At 31.7% G+C, this 18,973-nt stretch overlaps 1 protein-coding gene across 1 annotated transcript in view; it reads right to left on the bottom strand.

Annotated features, from left to right (window-relative positions):
* LOC134722769 (uncharacterized) overlaps positions 1-18,973 on the bottom strand; it is a 37,169-nt gene that overhangs the window by 14,907 nt on the left and 3,289 nt on the right. Inside the window, exons 2-4 of the mRNA XM_063586396.1 lie at positions 17,390-17,485; positions 13,065-13,091; positions 12,634-12,684 (exon numbers count right to left, since the gene is read on the bottom strand). Of these exons, the coding sequence (XP_063442466.1) occupies positions 12,634-12,684; positions 13,065-13,091; positions 17,390-17,485 (174 nt within the window). The remainder of the gene's footprint in view (positions 1-12,633; positions 12,685-13,064; positions 13,092-17,389; positions 17,486-18,973) is intronic.

Below are 18,973 nucleotides of genomic sequence, written 5' to 3'. Positions count from 1 at the left end.
CTTAGAGAAATAAACTTTCGAGTTAACAGTTTCCTTTTAGGGATAGATTGTATTAAACCATATAAACTAAACTGTGCATAATATGCCTGTGATGTCGGTGATGTAGCCTGATTCTTAGGTTTTTTTTCTTAAATGTTAAAATAGATCGATTTATACATCATACATAACTTAACGTTAGCACTATCTATTGTATTGCATTACCAGTTACAATTTTTAATTGCATGAAGACGCTAAAGATTGCAGATATAAATGGAATATTTGTCAGCTAAAAATGAACCACGTGTAAGATGGCCACACGTGAAAACAACCAATAGCAACTGCAGCTTTTTTTTTTAAAGTTGAAACCACACCAAGATCGGAGGAACGTTAATTGTTACTATTTTTAAACCTTATGTATATATATATGTTACAGTGAATTTGTATAATCAGTGATTATGTAGAATCCCTGAAATTTTCAGGGATTGTGTAGAATCACTAACTAGTTTAGGGAATATACAATGTATATAATCACTAAAATTTTCAGGGATTATGTATAATCACTAGAAAAAACGTCAGGGATCATACATAATAACTGAAATGATGAAATAGTTTTATCTATAAAGAAAATGAATAAAAGTCAAATTGTTTTATTCTGTAAAATCATATAAAACATCAATATGAACATAAATTGTAAAATGTTAAGAAAAATATATAAAAATGATAGCCCCATTTTTTTTTTTAAAGTACAGCTCTTTATAAGAACCAGGCAGTGTGCCATATACATGTGATACATGGAGTGTTTCAGATTTTTTCTATAATTGGCCTAGTAGAAGCAGTAAATGAAAAATGCACAAAAAATAATTTTGAGTGGGAAAAAATGAGTGGTTGCCATGGTAACGGACACACAATTTTTTGGTTGTTAGGCGTTGTAAAATCTTTCAAAAATTAGCTAAATCACCACATTTCAGAGCCTGATTATGAAGAGAATAATGCATTTTTCATTAATTTTCATATGTAACATTGATAGAACTTGGTTTAAGCTTCATTTTAGTGAAGATTGCAAGTCAAACACATTTGTAATTTTTTTGTAAAATTTTGTGAAAAAATGCATATTTTCAACTTTTCTGAAATTGGGATTTTTGCTGAATTACCACATTTTCTCTGGTGTTTTTCAGAAAAGTGCAAATGTGTACAGAATAGTTAGCACTGTAGTAATGAAGTTTGGATACTACTTTACCAAATTTAATAGAAAAATGTGTGGGAATTTTTTTAGTTTTATCACCATAGCAACCGATTTTTTCCTTGGAAACGGAGTTTTCAGTTGCAGAATATTGCAGTTTAAGAGCTTAAATGTCCTGGATTTTTTATAACCGATAAGAAAAATACATAAAAGCGAACACAAACTTTTAACTACAATCGTTAAGTGTTGTTGACTTCAATTGTTACCACGGAAAGACATATTATCCATAGCAACATCCACTAAAAAACTGCATAAATAGAAATTTATGTGAAAAAAATATATAAATAAAGGGTTCAAATTGGAATATGACTTCATTCTTTGCTTCACTCACAGTCTTGTCTGGGATTTTTTCTTCAGATTGTTCAATAAATGTAATATGTCATGAAACATTAGGGTTGGAGGGGGGGGGGGCTTGGAAAAAGGGGGAGGGGGTAAGTTGATTTATTTAAATGTTGCATACAAGTAGATACTTGAAAAAATAATTGCGTTTCATGGTCCGAAGAAACATTGGTTTCGCACTTGAACTTTAGTGTAAGTTAATAGAAATCTATGAAATTTAAACACACATTTATTTACCACAAAAAGAAGGTTGGGATTGATTTTGAGAGTTTTGGTCCTATAGTTTAGGAATTAGGGACCAAAAAAGGGCCCATTAAGACATTTTTCTTGGTTTTCACACATTAAGTTAAGTATAAGTAAATAGAAATCTGTAAAATTCAAACACAATGTTTAAGAACACAATGAAAGGTTGGGATTGATTTCGGGAGGTTTGGTCCCAACAATTTAGTAATTAGGGACCAAAATGGTCAAAATTAAACTTTGTTCGATTTCATCAAAAATTGAATAATCGAATCTTCACTGTGAATGTAGATTCTTAACCCTTACCATGCGGTGACCGTCTTTTGACGGGCGGACCCTAATAACCGTTATTTGGCTCCAATGGCGTTCCATACTTTTAGAAGTCCACTTTATGATACTTATTTTAAAATTTATGTATGTCCCGTCAACCTGAGGCTATCCTTGTTCACGTTTCTCATGTATAAGTAGCATTTTGAGCACAAATACGGACTTGGAAAATTGAAATTGGCTAAAACTCGGTTTTCTGGAGGGGTAGGCTTCACATCTGTATCTCACACAAGAAGTTCAGAGGCATAAAACTGGCAAAGATAGTGCAAACCCACGGCCATATAACTACTGATCATTATTATTAATGAAATACGCATAGGAAACAACTACTTCCGGTTTTGGGTCCATTCGAAGTCATAAATCGGCAAAAATCGTGAAATTCGGTATTTTGGGTCCAAATGACCTTCTGTAGACTGATGAATCAAGATCAGATTCACTCCGATCTAACAACTGTTGGGGTCAATTTGTTCACTAGGGTCCACTCTACACGCAGGCTACAGCTAGATACCTGAACCAGCAACCCTGGGTCTTCTGGGTCAAGAGAAGGGGTGAAAAATCGGCAAAATTGACGCTTTTTGCACCTGATGACCCTCTTTGGGGCAAATTTCCGCCAAAAAAATTCCGCCTTCTCACCCCGACCACCCCACCCCGTGATCACCTATATTAGATTTAAAGAATTCAATATGCTACAGCAACAGGGCTAAGCTCATTTGCATATAATTTGCATATTTTTGCAAATAAACGAAAATTAGACATTTTCTAAAAACAATTCCGCATGGTAAGGGTTAATTTTTGGTCCCGTTTTCAAATTGGTCTACATTAAGGTCCAAAAGGTCCAAAATTAATCTTAGTTTGATTTTAACAAAAAATGAATTCTTGGGGGTTCTTTGATATGCTGAATCTAACCATGTATTTAGATTTTGGAAATTGTACCATAATAGGTAAATGTTCAATTTTTAAGTTTTTACGTTCAAGTTCTTAGACCACATTCATTCTGTGTCAGAAAACTATGTTTTGTCAACTATGTAATCGCAATCCAAATCCAGAGCTGTACTAAGCTTGAATGTTGTGTCCATACTTGCCCCAACTGTTCAGGGTTCGAACTATGCGGTCGTATAAAGCTGTGTCCTGTGGAGCATCTGGTTTAAGGTTGAAAGATGATGAACTTCATGGGATTGCAATAGCCGGGTCAACCTGGCTTATTGAAAGGCAAGACATATATGGCCCTAACAAATGTAAGAAAATTCTTAATTTCTTATGGCACCCATCCGTCTGAGATGTTATTCCACCAGCATAAATCACAAAATTGATCCATAACATGATATTAGCAAACCAATAATAGAATCATTTGGTCAAAGTATTTCTAAACTGAAACTAAAGTGTGATGGACGGATGGATAAAGACGGACAGGCAAATTAAGCACATTTTAAGTTGGTGGTGATTTTTAAAATAATAATAGGCAATGGATGATAGCTAATATCGGAAGTCCAGTATAATGGAATCCTCTTAATATATACATGTTTTGAATGGTTTTACACTAGTAATTTTGGGGCCCTTTATATCTTGTTGTTCGGTGTTAGCCAAGGCTCCGTGTTGAAGGCTGTACATTGACCTATAATGGTTTACTTAATTTTGAAATGTTATTTGGATGGAGAGTTGTCTCTTTGGCACTCACACCACATCTTCCTATATCTAGCTATTAACATAACATTAATAACTACTTTGTTGTACTACTATCCCGCAATTGAAATTCAGGATCTCTGAGATAGACAAATAGAATACATCTGCTAAGTTGGAACTGTGCTAAACCCGGTAAAATAATTATGCTATTACCGGCAAAACTATCAAATCAGAATTATCAAGCAATATAATTGTATCAATATGGAATCATTCCTTACTATTCGTCGTTCTACATATATCTCACAAGTTCTAGATTCCGATAACATAATATCTTGTGTGTGTGTGTTTTGGGGAGGGGGATTCAGCTGAAGCACACTTCTTATCCTTCTGAAATCCCCCTCCTCTCCTTTAAGACAGTAAACCGGTAAATAGAGGTATAATTTTTTCAGGATGAATCTTCAAAAAAAATGTTTTGCTATTCTCAACGTTTTTTTAACCTTTACATGAAATACGTCCTTATTTTCTGTATCTGTCTCTGTAACCTTTACAAAAGACTGCATTAATCCCGATATTTGGAATGGAACCACTAAGCCGAGAATGTCTGCATAAATACAAGATTAATAACAGTAATAATTTGAATACAAATTCCACACATTCAATTAACTTAAGAAATTTCTAAAAGTTACCATTTGATCTTAGGAGAACCCTTTCTGGAGCCCTCTTTTCGTCATAAATACACTACTATATTTTTCGTCTTTCATGTAGATTTTTTTTAATCTTTTCAGAATAATGGCATGTAACCGTCTCATTAACAATTATACCACATCTTCTTTTTTAAATTAACAGAAAAGATAAAAATAAATCTACACGAAAGTCGAAAAATATAGTAGTGTATGTATGACGAAAAGAGGGCTCCAGAAAGGTTCTCCTAAAATCAAATGGTAACTTTTAGAAATTTCTTTAGTTAACCAGGCCATATAGGTTGCATGCTATTATTCCGACAGTCCATTAGTCCGACAGCCCATTAGTCCAACAGCACTTTGGTCGGACAACCCATTAGTCCAAAAACCTATTGGCCCGACAGCCAATTAGTCTGACAACCAATTAGTACAACAACCCAATAGTCCGACAATCCATTGCTCCGACAATCCATAAGTTCAACACTTATCAAGTTAAGCATAAGGGTAACAGGATAAACAAATTGTCTGTCTGTATTATTACGTTAGATATAAAAACATGTTTTTAAAGAAATAATTCCGTATATATAACATCAGGCTTAGGTAGTTCGAATACTTTCTATATACTCAATTCGAAATCTGTATATAGAATAAAAAAGAACAGAATATTTCATTTTTCCAAATTAAAGGGTCTATAAAGAGCATATTAACAACCAGTGATGGTGCAAACTACTGATGATACCTCACCCAAATATTTCGTTGTTGAGTTTTGAATCTGAAAAAAGCATCACACAGTAAAGCTGACTAATATAAACCCCGAAACCAATTTTCAGAAATCATTGTATTTAATTGTAGTTCCCCAGAAAAATATGTCATTTTTTTTTAACTTGGCTGTCATGTGAGAAGTGTTCGGTAAACAGGAAGTGGTTTAGTGATGAATCTGAAAACTTATCACACAATATAGCCGACTTCAATAAACCTTTCAGAAATCCTTGTAATGGAGTTCATGAAATATTCAACGAAAATATTCATGGGACGGAGGGATGAACTGGACGGTTGGAAGGACGGACAGACAGACAGACAGAGGCAAAACAGTATACCCCACTTTTTTGAAGCGGCGGTATAATAATTGGAATAACATAAAGGCTTTATAACTATAACAATACGATATAATTATCTTTATAGCACGTTAAGCCTCAGTCACAATCAGAGCCAAAACAAAATAGAAAAAATCAACTATATTTATCAAATAACAGTCAGTATCAAGACATGTACTACATAATTCAACAGAACTTTTTTTTAACAATACAATCGTCAGTATCACCCATAATAGTCAAGTTTTCTTGTGTTAACATCGAGATGTGCTAGAAATGTGCTGAAAGAGTCCCTCCCTCAAATTGTTATGAAGTGAACATTCGATTGAAAAATGATACTCATCCTCAACTCTATCAGCTGTACATTACGATTTTTCAATTCTTAATGTAATGGTTGGGCACTGATTCTTAATTAATATATGCACTACCTTTCTTAAAATCTACGGAAGTGTATTAGCACCACATATTTTGTTTAGATTGTCTTCCAAAGTTTGCGTTACAACGCAAACCTTTGCGAAATGATGCAAACCTTTGTTTTATCTTATTTCTTATTTAAGATTCAAAGGAAACAGTTGTTATTAATAGAGGAGGCTGTATATATATTAATATTAAAATGTATCACTATTGCAAAGTCATTGCAAAGTAAAATCCTTGAATAATTCGATCATATCATTGACTTAAATAATTAGCAGAATAATATAAGAAAATGTGGTATGAATGCCAATAAGAAAAGTCTAGATCTAAGACACTATTCGTAAAAGTAAACCATCAGAGGCCAAAGTACGGTTTTCAACACGGAGCATTAGCTTACACTGCATGAACAACAAACTATACAGCCCCCCTCCCCAGAAACGATATCATTGTTACTACTAGTATATATATTACAAAGAAAATTGAGTAAATTGCGGTTCTACGGAAAAACAAAAATCAACCCTGCTAATATAGCTATAACCGAATATAAATATACTACCAAAGTAAGCTCTTGTTTGTGTAAAGTAGGTTGGCAAGAAATCCATATAGAAAGAAGATGTTTTATTAATAAAATTATGTTCTCTCTATTTAAATTGCTATCCAAGCATCTTAAAAATACTTCATTATATCGAAATGAAAATACAATGACTTTCTATCAAAGAATCTTGATCATATTCTGAGATTTAAAAAATGTTTCCTTATTAAAAATTTTTAAGGGTTCCGCGGAACCCTTAAAAAATTTTCTCGCCTACTTTAGCTGTAAATTGCAGGCTCAACCAAAATGAGGAAAAAAAACAATAAAAATATTCCTCTTGATACTATCTTATGATTGTAGGAAGCTTCTGTCCAAGTTTGGTAAAAATCTAGGATAGTTAATGAATCTAATAAATGTTTTAAAAACTTTAACTGCAGACTATATGTAATGTTAACTGGAAGAAAATCTAAGTCCATTTAAAAGTAAAATACGGAAAAAATGGATTTATGTTTTAACAAAATTTACTTCTGGATACTATCTTATGATCGTAAACAAGCTTCTGTCCAAGTTTGGTACAAACCCAGGATAGTTTCAGAAAGTTACTAAAATTCTAAAAACTGTAACCACAGAGTGAATGTTATGTTTCTCCGCAGAAAAAAAAACTAAGCCATTTAAAAGTAAAATATGAAAAAATGGAATTTTATTTTAAAAAAAAATTACTTCTGGATACTCTCTTATGATCATAAACAAGCTTCTGTCAAAGTTTGGCAGAAATCCAGTATAGTTTAAGAAAGTTATTAAAATTTCAAAAACTTTAACCACAGAGTGAATATTTGTAGACGCCGCCGACGACTACACAGACAACAACGGAATGCAGGATCGCTTAGTCTCGCTTTTTCGACTAAAGTCGAAGGCTCGACAAAAATTCATTTTAAAGCAGAAAGATAAATTTGTCCATTTGACTTGGAGTTTCACAATTGTATGACATTATTTTGTATCTTTCAATTTAAATATAGTGGATATTGATAGGGGGTTAATAAAGGAATCAAAAGAGTAAAAAAATATACAGATCAATGTGTTTGATTTCGAGATATTAGCCATTGAAATTTTGGCGGGATAATAGTTTCTCTTGAATGTTCATAGCTATTTTATTGACAAGTTTACATTCTCAAAACTATTAAAAAATAATTTGAATTTATTAAACTTTTACAGATTGCTTATTATTATACATGTAAAAGATTTATAAAAAGTTAAATGGGGGTCAATGCCATTTTTTTGAGGCATTCAAATGCATAAAACCTGAGGTTTCCGAAAATCTGTCAAAAAATCAAAAACATGACAAGAGAACTGCAATGTACCTTAACTAACCTCTGAAGCCAAACCCAAGTTTAGATTATCGATCTTATATATATAAAATTTCTGAAAAAAAATTGTTCTATTTATAATCAGGTTCTCGGACCAAACATAATCTTTTCAAGAATCTACATGTATGATATCTTTAAAAAATAAACCTAACCCCCCCCCCCCCCCCCAATTTTAGAAAAGTTGAAAATATGCATTTTTTCACAAAATTTTACAAAAAAAATAAAAATGTTAGGCACTATATACTAAAATGTTAAACACAATATATTAAAATGTTAAACACAATATATTAAAACAATATGCTTCACATCTGTTTCTATTACAATATCCACATTTGAAAAAAAACCTTTTCCTTCACATATCGAATAAATATTTTCGACTAAATTTTTAAGAAAAATAAAGTGTTCTTTAAAACCATCTCAAGGTATCCCGAAAAAAAGAGAATAAGCAACCTCGAAACTGTTCGAGCAAAATACCGCGTTTTGTGGCCAGGCAATATTCTTTTTCAGACTTTTTGCGAGCAATTGCTAATGATTATGTTTTTGGGGGTTTCCCTTTTCTTTTTTCCCTGCAGAATTGCTATGAGAATATTACGCCAAATGCCAGCTTCCTCTAAAATTTTGTTCTATTTATCAATCCTTCAGTTCTACCTGTTTTATCATCATGACATTTAAGTTCTTTCAGTTTGAATTTTCTTGTTCATTTGACAAAAAAAACCCACAAAACAGATGTAGCATCAACTTCTTTGCCACAAATAACAACCTCTGTGGATTTACAAATAGAACATGAATATCCATTTGACGTTGGCTTTTCAGCAACAAACAATACATGTAAAGTTATCGCTATAAAGGGGATGTTTATTATTATTAATTTTGAAGTCTTCAACTTTATCTCGAAACCCTGTGTTGGTTATATCTTAAAGATTATCCTCTGTGTTTAAAAGCAAAATTATTTCATCTTGCAAGGAATATGAAAGAAAAAAAATGATAATTTGTCTATATTATTTATTTTTTAACAAACAAAGGATCCTTAAGTTTTTGATTATTCCTGAAATCATATTAGGGAATATGTAGAATAATCATTAAAATGTTCAGTGATTATGTCAAATCACTGGTCATTTTCAGGGATTATATATAATTACTAATGATTTCAGTGATTCTACATATTCCCTGAAAAATCAGTAATTCTACATAATCCCTGATTATACAAAGTCACTGTAACATATATACAATGTATACATATATAATTACAGTACGAACAACAATTTTCGAAAGACAAAAGGTAAAAAAGATTTTTTTAACGAAATGCATTTGTATAACATGTTGAACAGATGATGTTCTTAAAACCTACTGACTGCCATTGACGAGTCCAAAAAAAAAATGATCGCAAGTTGTAACAAAATGGATCTTTATATTAATCTAATACAAAACAGAAAACAATGAACTCGCTGGAAAGATGGTATCCAACATACGTGAGGTGCAACAATATTCGGATTTCAACACTAATAATAGGTTATAAAGGTCTGCATAATAACTAGTGTAAAACCATTCAAACGGGAAAACCAACGGTCTAATCTATATTAAAAAAAAAGCGGGAAACGAAAACCACTTGTGAACCACATCACAGAACGGCAACTGCTGAACATCGGATTCCTGACTTACGACAGGTGCAAGCAAATGCAGCGGCTTAAACGTGTTAATGGTACAAAATGCTCACCTTTATATGAAACAATAGTGTACCATCACAGTATAAAAGACACACTATGAAATATCAATTGAAATGGCTTAACTCAATCAAAAAACATATATAGTAACAAATGAACACATACTGAACGAATAAATGTGATCTATGATACAATGCAAATACAAAGATTATAAAAATTAGGCATGAATAATGAAGAAAAAGTATCATACTGATGTGAAATGGTAAACAATTTCAGAAAAACATCAACTTTGAAAAAATTTACGCAATAGTTATACATGTTATAGGTAAATCAAAATTAAAAACAGGTAAACGACACAATGTTATTGTTTGATATACTTATTCTGTCTGTATAACCGCACACATGAGCTTTCACAGTTACTTTCGCATAGGTACAATTTTTTAACAAAAATCTGTAGTACTGGAAATCTACTTTTAATAATCAGTACTAGTTTGTTACTTGAGAATTATTGAAATATTTAGGTACCTTTTTTTTTACAGTATTTGATTTTTACTTGATATTTAAGTATTACAGATTTATGGTTGCACGGTTACATTTTCAGCATTTTGAAGTTTGTCTTTTTCAAATCTAATAAAGTTATGATGTAAAAGAATTCTGTGATCATTGTTGGAAATATTTTTGTACCAATATTGTAAGTACAAATCAAGTACTTGAAAATACAAGTACCTTAATATTACAATAATCCTAAAGTAAAGAAACAGTACTAAATATTAAAAAAAATATCCAGTACTACAGATCTTAAGTTCTGAAAAAGTACATATGATTTAGGAGCTGTGTATGTATATGTGTAAACGCAGAGTTTAATTATCGATTGCATCACATCATACATAATATGCAGCACTGATGTTTTTTTCGTATAAATATCAAAGGACAAATTGTCGTACATTTTAAAGTGTAGCAGTGCACCTACAGCTTCCATACTGTCATCTTAGTCTTTTCAAGTTTATTTTTTTAATTTATTGGCTTCCAGTTGTGGCGTTTAATTCTAATATATCTTGTGAATAGACCAAAATGACTAAGTGAGCTTTTCTCATCACTTGACGTCCGTCGTCGTCGTCCGTCATCGTCCGTTAACTTTTACAAAAATCTTCTCATCTGAAAATACTGGCCCAAATGAAACTAAACTTATTCTTAATCTTCTTTGGGGACCTAGTATCTAGTTTTAAAAATGTATCCGGTTACTCCGGCCATCAATCGAAAATGCCGCCATGGCTTAAAATAAACCTGGGGATAAAATGCGGTTTTCGGCTTTTAACTCTAAAACTAAAGCATTTAGAGGAAATCTTACAAGGGTAAAATGTTTACCAAATGAAGATATATCTGCCCTCAAATTTTCAGACGCAGCACATATCAAATTGTTGGGTTGCTGCCCCAAAATTGGTAATTTTGAATAAATTTTGCAGATATTGATTACATCTTGAATATTATAACAGATAGAGCTAAACTACAAACAACAAAATTGTTCAGCGAAGCTAGATATTTAGATAGGCTAACACGATCAAAACCGTCAATTGACTCCTTTAGGAGTAATTGCCCCTTAAAGTAAATGTTTACCCTAAAAAATATATAACCTGTGAAACTTCGAGGCCAAATTGCACCAAGCCTGGCCTAAATCATCCTTATTGTATCTAGTTACAAAACGTACCCAATGAACTTGTCCACCAACCAAGATGGCCGCAACGGCTAACAATTGAAGATGTTTTTTTTTTTACTAATCTGAAGCATTTAGAGGAAATATCGCTTAGATGGTAATCATCATCAGGTTTAGATCTATCTGCCATGAAATTTTAAATGCATCAGACGACTGGTTGATTGGTTGCTACCTTAGAATTGACGAATTTAAGAAAATTTTACAGGTATATTTTGTTATTATCTTGAATATTATTAAAGATAGAGATAACTGTATACAACTAAATCGTCAGCAAAGTTAGATCAACAAAAAAGTCAGCAAAATTGCCCTTTTAGTCAAGTTTTAGCATTTTTTGGTATTTTTTTTTAATCTTTTACATAAATCTTCTCCTCTGAAACTACTAAGAAAACATTTAGCCAAGCTCGGCCACAATCATCATAAAGGTATCTTTTTAACAAAAATGACCCCGCCTACCAACGAATGCACGAATCCTGATCACAGTATGTACTCAAGCAGAACAAATCTATATAAGTGCCATATGAATTGCTCATCAAAGCGAAATTTGACCGGGACCATCATAAATTGATGTAAATGCCATATGCACCCATACTTAAAAGAATATGTACTTGTACAAAACTCTATACAAGTGCCATGTGCACTGCTCATCTAAACGATTAGTGTACTAAGCATCATAAATTCACCCAAGTGAAAAATGATAGTTATCAAAAGTACCGGGATTATAATTTGATACGCAAGACGCACGTTTCGTCTACATAAGACTCATCAGTGACGCTCAGATCAAAATAGTTAAAAAGCCAAATAGATACAAAGTTGAAGAGCATAGGGGATCCACAATTCCAAAAAGTTGTGCCAAATACGGCTAAAGTAATCTACTCCTGGGGTAAGAAAATCCTTAGTTTTTCGAAAAATTCAAAGTTTTGTAAACAGAAAATTTATAAAAATGACCAATATGCATGATATAATTGATATTCATGTCAACACTGAAGTGCTGACTACTGGGCTAGTGATGCCCTGGGGACGAAACGTTCACCAGCAGTGACATCGACTCAGTGGTGTAAATAGTTATCAAAAGTATCAGGGTTATAATTTTACACGCCATACGCGTGTTTCGTCTTCATAAGACTCATCAGTGACGCTCAGATCAAAATAGTTCAAAGCCAAATAAATACAAAGTTACAGAGCAGTCACACAAGATCAACAACAAAGATTTTTTTTTGTCTATTTTCGTCTACAATGCTGGAGATTATTTTTTGTTTGTAGTTTGTCATTTACTTAAATGACTTCGGGTGTGACCAAATGCAAATCCACTTCTTACAATAATTGATGTGACAAAAACAATGAACACGTGATGATGTTTCATATCAAGTGTTTTGCATGACTTTAACGAACAGACGGAACGGAATTCGAAATTTTTTAGATATTTCATATCTCATACCTGTTTTTCACTCGATCCGTTCTTTCTATTCCTTTTTTTCTTTTTGCCTCCCTATAAAAACAAACTTAAACCTGTTAAAACAATTGTGATATAATTCAAGTGCCATAAGTCACCAATGGGAAACTTGTCGTATATCATGTGATAATACTTATAAATCAGCAGTCCTTGGCCTCACAAAGTGTATTTCGTTAAAAATGAGTTGTAGGCAAATTATGTATCACTTACAATCAAATGATAAAATCTTCAATGTATAGCTGAAACCTATTAGGTTAAGATAAGTCCGGAACATATTGTACGTAATTTCAACAATTCATAATTATAGCTTCTTTTTTCCCCTCTAAATAGGGTTAGATACGGGATACCAAGTTTACTATAGAAGATATATGATATAAAAACCTGCTTTCGATTATGTTCCCTATTGTATGTATTACCTTGTTCTGATTCTCATTCTGTATAATCTGAAATGAAACAAAGAGCATTGAATTCATAGAAAACAAGATAGTTCCCCGAACGCAGCAACGTTGTTGGAATGATTATTCAGTTCGTGAGTTGTGATTTTTATTTTGATTGTATTTTCCTGTCGCGTTTCCGAAATCAGGTGAATTATAGTATTTTCATTTAATTTGTTCTTTTGAACTTTATACTTTAGACAAATCAAATATGCAAAACCGAAGACAAACAACACACAAGTTACACAAAAAGTCTACAGAGAAAGCAATTTAGCAGAATGAAAATCAAGAATACGAGAATCATAAACAAAACTGACAGAATATAAATATCTTAATACCAATACAACAAACAAGTACTGGTACTCAATAAAGATACACAAAAAGGCATACATCAAATGTAACAACCTCATTTATTGCTTTCTTGTTTTTGAAAATTTATGAATGTGAAAACTATCCATAAACGATTGCGTATGTATACTCCAAAATGTTAAAATGGAGAAATTTGCGTTAATATATATATATAATATATATTTTTTTCAATTAGATACAGCTCAAATACTGATGAAATTCTCTAGCACTGTTGATCACTGTTTAAGAATGCATATAGATAAATGATTAATTTTAAGATAGATATAGTATGGTCCTAGTTAAAAAAAATTACATTCGGTGTACCAACAACATATATTTGGAAGCAAATTAGATGAACAATAAAACGCATGCTAAGATACATGTAGTTCCATTGAAAAAATCTTTAAAAAGTGTCATTTAAATATACGTTAGCGCGCTTTTGTCCAGGATTTCGGATTTACTGAAATATTTTCATGTGCCATGAAATCAACGTGATATCTCAGTTCATAGTTTAATTTGTTCCGTTATTTCTCCCTAATATGAAAATGAGAGATATGTATTGTTTGTCATAATATTTATTCCCAATATGATATCTACAATTTAAAGTGATGAGGGTATCGTCATTTCTCTTGGTTACTTATCGGAATTTCCTGGGGTTTTTTTTTCGTAACCATGTTTTCTTTACATTAAGGTCGATTATAGGTATTTCTTTCAAATAGATTTGTTTTTACTTTGCCAAACTAAAGATGTGTCTATGCTTTTTCCAAAAGTATAACAAAAAGTCTTGGTCATCGTGCATTTTTCAAGCTACGGGTCGTACGAAATTGCCCTTTTGCTTAGATTGGTCACGAAGAAACACATTTTGTGCATAAAAAGAAATCTATGAGAATTTCTTATTATATAAGATATGAGAAGAAAAGTTTGATAATATGCCTGAAAAAAAATGGTGTCACAGAACATGTGTTTTTGCTACGAGTTAAATGACAGTTAAACATGTTACCATTTCAAAAATAATTCATGGCAGCCGTAAGATTTGATTTTATTTAACCATGGGGAAAATAATCGAATATAAATGCCAAAGCCAAGGTTAACGAAAACAAATATACAGCTGCCATGACTTATTTCGATTCTAATAGGAACAAATTCGGTTATTTTGTTAACCGTTAAAGCTCTATACATACGATACTGTTTTACCCAATTTTGATAATATTAGTAATATTGTATAATTCAATGATTATTCTTTTTTAAATCGCATTTTTCACTTATAGATTTTCTTACAATGTAATTTTATTCGTTCGGAGACGTACAAGAAGCTTTTAAACGCCCGATATTTAGATTCGATTTTTGGTTTACTGAAACTTACTTCTCACGTCACCTTGTTTCGTTTCCATGCCAGGACAATAACAATATTTCGCGGCATTTTAGTTTTATGAATTTTTGCCATAAAGATCAATTGTAATGGACGCATATGTTGTTTTTTTTTGTTGTAGAATGGAGATAAACCTATTGTATATAAATCTTGGACTATATAAATTTGGGTTTTAATGTTGACAATTAGAGGTATAAATAAGTTGGTCGTAACGCGGAACAGCCGTTTTGTGTATGATTGCGTTTGCACTAAAGGTAGATTTATTGCGATTATACAGGTTGACGATAATAGGACATCTTATAAGATTAACCAATAGTCATATTTTTTATACAAATTTACAGTTCAAAACTAAGATTTTCTAAAACTGAGTTTCAACAATACATCCACTAACATGACAGAGCTGATGACTTAACAATAAAAGTTACATTTCAAAAGGAAAGCAAAAACCCAAATGGTCTACCAGTGCATTAACATTAAATAATCTTTGATAGTATGTGAAAATTATATCATTAGAATAAAAAGAATAACAAAAAATATCAAAACAATGCTAAATACATGCAAAAGGAAGAAAATCATATAGCGTGTATGCTTAGCTTATTCGCTTACCAATTTTTAGATTGCTGTATTGGCAGAAAATATAGAAAATTAAGATAATGTTTTGATTTTCTTACAAATTGCATTTCATTTGAATGTATAAATTAAGTTACAGATTGGCTGTGCGTTCAATTTTCAAGTTTTAACTCCTAATATGATTTATTTAATTTGAATTAAATAAAACCAAAAAATATAATTCCTAACTAAATGATTCCGAAATCATCATTCATATAGCTCGTCTAATCTTAAACAGCTTCAATGTAAAATATTTTTCCCATTCGGACTTTGTGTGTCAGTGTAAGATAACCCCTATGGAAAAATTGTTATCCCATTCGGACTTGGTCCGGATAGGAAATCTATTTTACATCCTAGCTGTTTTAGATAAGACGAAACACAAACAATCATACCATTTTATGAACTATTGTGTCATCTTGTGTCTCGTCTGGCGTATAAAGTCATTAGCCTGGTACTGTGATGACTATTCAATAGTTTCGAAACTATTAAGCCTATATAAACTAAGTTGTGTATGCACGATTTTCACATTTATGACGAATCTATAATGTATTAAAAACGAAAACATGTTTCATCAGTTTTTGTTGATCGCCAGCTAATAAATATTCGAGTGTTTGGCCGACGTAAATCAGCTCGAAAATGAATCCACAAATGGCATTGCCAAAAAGATAAAAGAAAAAAGAAAACAACAGACAAACATTAGTATACATAACACAAAACTGAAGGTGATTAGAAGGGTACGCATACCATGCTCCTCATGTTGTATCAATTGTGTTGCTCATGTTACCACAAACCAGGTATAAAGTCGTACTCGGTATGTCACATAGAGGGGGGAAAGGGGACAAGATTGCATTTACAACATTTGAACTATATCCGCTATTATTTGTAAAACAAATATGCAATAACGGCTAACCATTACGTCTGTAAACTTGCGAAGAGATACGGTAAATTTCACCATTTGAGACTCTTGGTTTGAAAGCGTTCTTTTATGCAGAAATCCTCTTTCATAGGCATTTTGATAGGAAATACAAGCAAAATGCACGTGGCCAAACATGCCAAATAGTGATTTTATAGAGCGGTGATATATGGTTTTTTTTTATATTTTTAATTCGTTCCCATTTGTTAATATATAGCTTTTCCATAACAGTTGTTGAATGATTTGTTGTATTTGATTTGTTCCTTAAGAATCAGTTACTATGAACTTCCAGTGCAAGTTTTCATTTTTTAATCACGATTTATTTTCTCTGACGCTTGTGACAACAGGTCTCTTATTTCTGCATACAGGACAATATCGACGGAATAGTTTACGGAAAGACAATTATACAGTTGCTTAAAATTTATTTGGATTTTGATGATAAAAAGGATCTGGTTTCACGAGAAAGTTCACAAACTCTTTTTTATAGTGACACTTAACCATCATACATGTCATAGTATATAAATAATTCAACTTTTTCTTTCATATTACCTTAAGCACAAATAATTAAAATTTCAGAAATTATATTAAGAAAGTCAGTATGACTAGTCAATAAATATAAAAATTCCATAGGAAGTTATACATGAACTATGAACATTGCACAAACTTTGAAACGAATTATGGATTAAAAACCAACCATTAGATCAATTGAGTATGGACCTCTTTGAATCATTCAAAATGTTTAAGTTTTTAAGATAATGAGTATCGCTTTCTTCTCCATAATAATATTTCACGCTCATACTTAATCATAAGTAAAGGGTCTGTCATTCACTTACACATACTGCATGCTTTGAAATATGTTTTGACAAGTCTCAAATATAAGCAGATGTTGTCATTTTATCAAGAATTTAAATCACTGAAAAGTTAAAACTTATACAATAATTTGATGAATCTGTACAAGGCATTTAACACTGACTTGAAATACATTACCTTATATAAAATGTTCGATTAATGTAAACAAAGTATTTTATTATAAAACTTTTAACTAAACAGCTGTGAAATAAATCGTACCGTTTCATGGAGTGTACAGCTTGATGTGTTTTCCTTATCCAATACGGCAAGTTCAATGCTTTCCTGTGTATCACCTTTGACATCTCCATTGGTCTTCTTGAACAAAATATAACAGAATTATTGTTATTTGTATTGAAATTGTTGCGGAATGTAATAATGAGTCGCCAAACATGTTTTAGTAGTGATTTAGCACTTCTAGTTTCTTTTTAACTAGTAATGTTCAGTCTTTAGTGTTCTAGGTGGTCGTTTGTGTACTGATTTTTTTTCTTATTTGCCATTAGCGTTGTTAGATTATTTCCGACGTATTAGTTTGAATCACGAAAATCACTAAGATCCTTTCAATTTTTTTTTTTTTCTGAATGTTGCGTTGTATATACATGATATTCATTTCGTTTTGTTAAAGGTACTTAAATTCCTAAGTGTTTTCATGCCCTTGTCACAGGATATCTTTTCTGTGTCATGTGTGAAACGATTCAGAAAATATAATCAGTTTTTTGAAAATAATAGAATTTAATTCAATAATTTAATTCAGTTATTGTAATTATATAAATTGGTATGTTTTAAATTGGTTTGTTCGATTCATTTTATACTGGCCACTTTCATATGCTAATTAGTTAAGCCCGCGAAATGTTAGTCCGTGCAATTTATCTCGTGTGGTTTGGTTATTTGGATTCAAACCTTACACTGAGCTTGACCAAAGCTATAACATTTACCCGCCCTCACATTATCCCATTATGAAAATTTTCTGCTGCTTGTCATTTATTGTTGCAGTTTTGGAAGAAGGATTATAGAAACAGCGTCATGGCATATATAACAGACTAAGTTTTGAGCCTTTATGTATTGTGAATGGAATGGCCGAATTTACTTTAAGCTGCAATGTATTACCCAGTGGCTTCGGATATAATTTTGTTACTGCTGGATTGCCCTTCAGTAATTCAATCGTTATCAAGTTTTTATTGACAATTATATTCAATTCTAACATGACGTGCTTCTTTTTTTTTTATAAATACACCCATTCTCTAAAACATGCGTATTTTTACTGCTGTAGATTAATAAATGTTATCACATTGTTATGAATTTAATGTATTTCATTATCTAAAACACTTCCAAACTCTTAAATGATGCACATATTGTAACTAGTTTATTTACTATGACTGTAATGTGTTGCAATTTGAAATTGACATATTTGACCTAGATACGCAACCGTTGATGCTGGCTGTTCAAAACTCCTCAATTTGAAAAATCACATTGCCAGTGGTTTGCTTGTTAACGAACAAAAAAAAAAGATATTCATGGGGGAAAATAGTAAAATCACCAATATTTTGAACTCAGAGAAAAAGCAAATCGTAAAGTCCTTTATCACATGGCAAAATCAAATGACATAACACCTAAAAAAGAATGGATAAGAACTGTCATATTCCTGACTTGGTACAGGCATTTTCAAATGTCGAAAAATGGTGGATTAAACCTTGTTTTATAGCGCTAATCCTCTCAATAAGTTGACAGTATCATCAAATTCCCTTAAATTTACAATGATTGCGTGAACTAACCAGACATAATAAATAAAATAGTAAAATTTGAGTA

This window comes from Mytilus trossulus, chromosome 6 (genome assembly GCF_036588685.1).
Source record: "Mytilus trossulus isolate FHL-02 chromosome 6, PNRI_Mtr1.1.1.hap1, whole genome shotgun sequence".
Lineage (NCBI taxonomy): Eukaryota > Metazoa > Mollusca > Bivalvia > Mytilida > Mytilidae > Mytilus > Mytilus trossulus.
The sequence above is the reverse complement of the archived record's forward strand: the minus strand, read 5'-3'. Positions and strand labels throughout refer to the sequence as shown.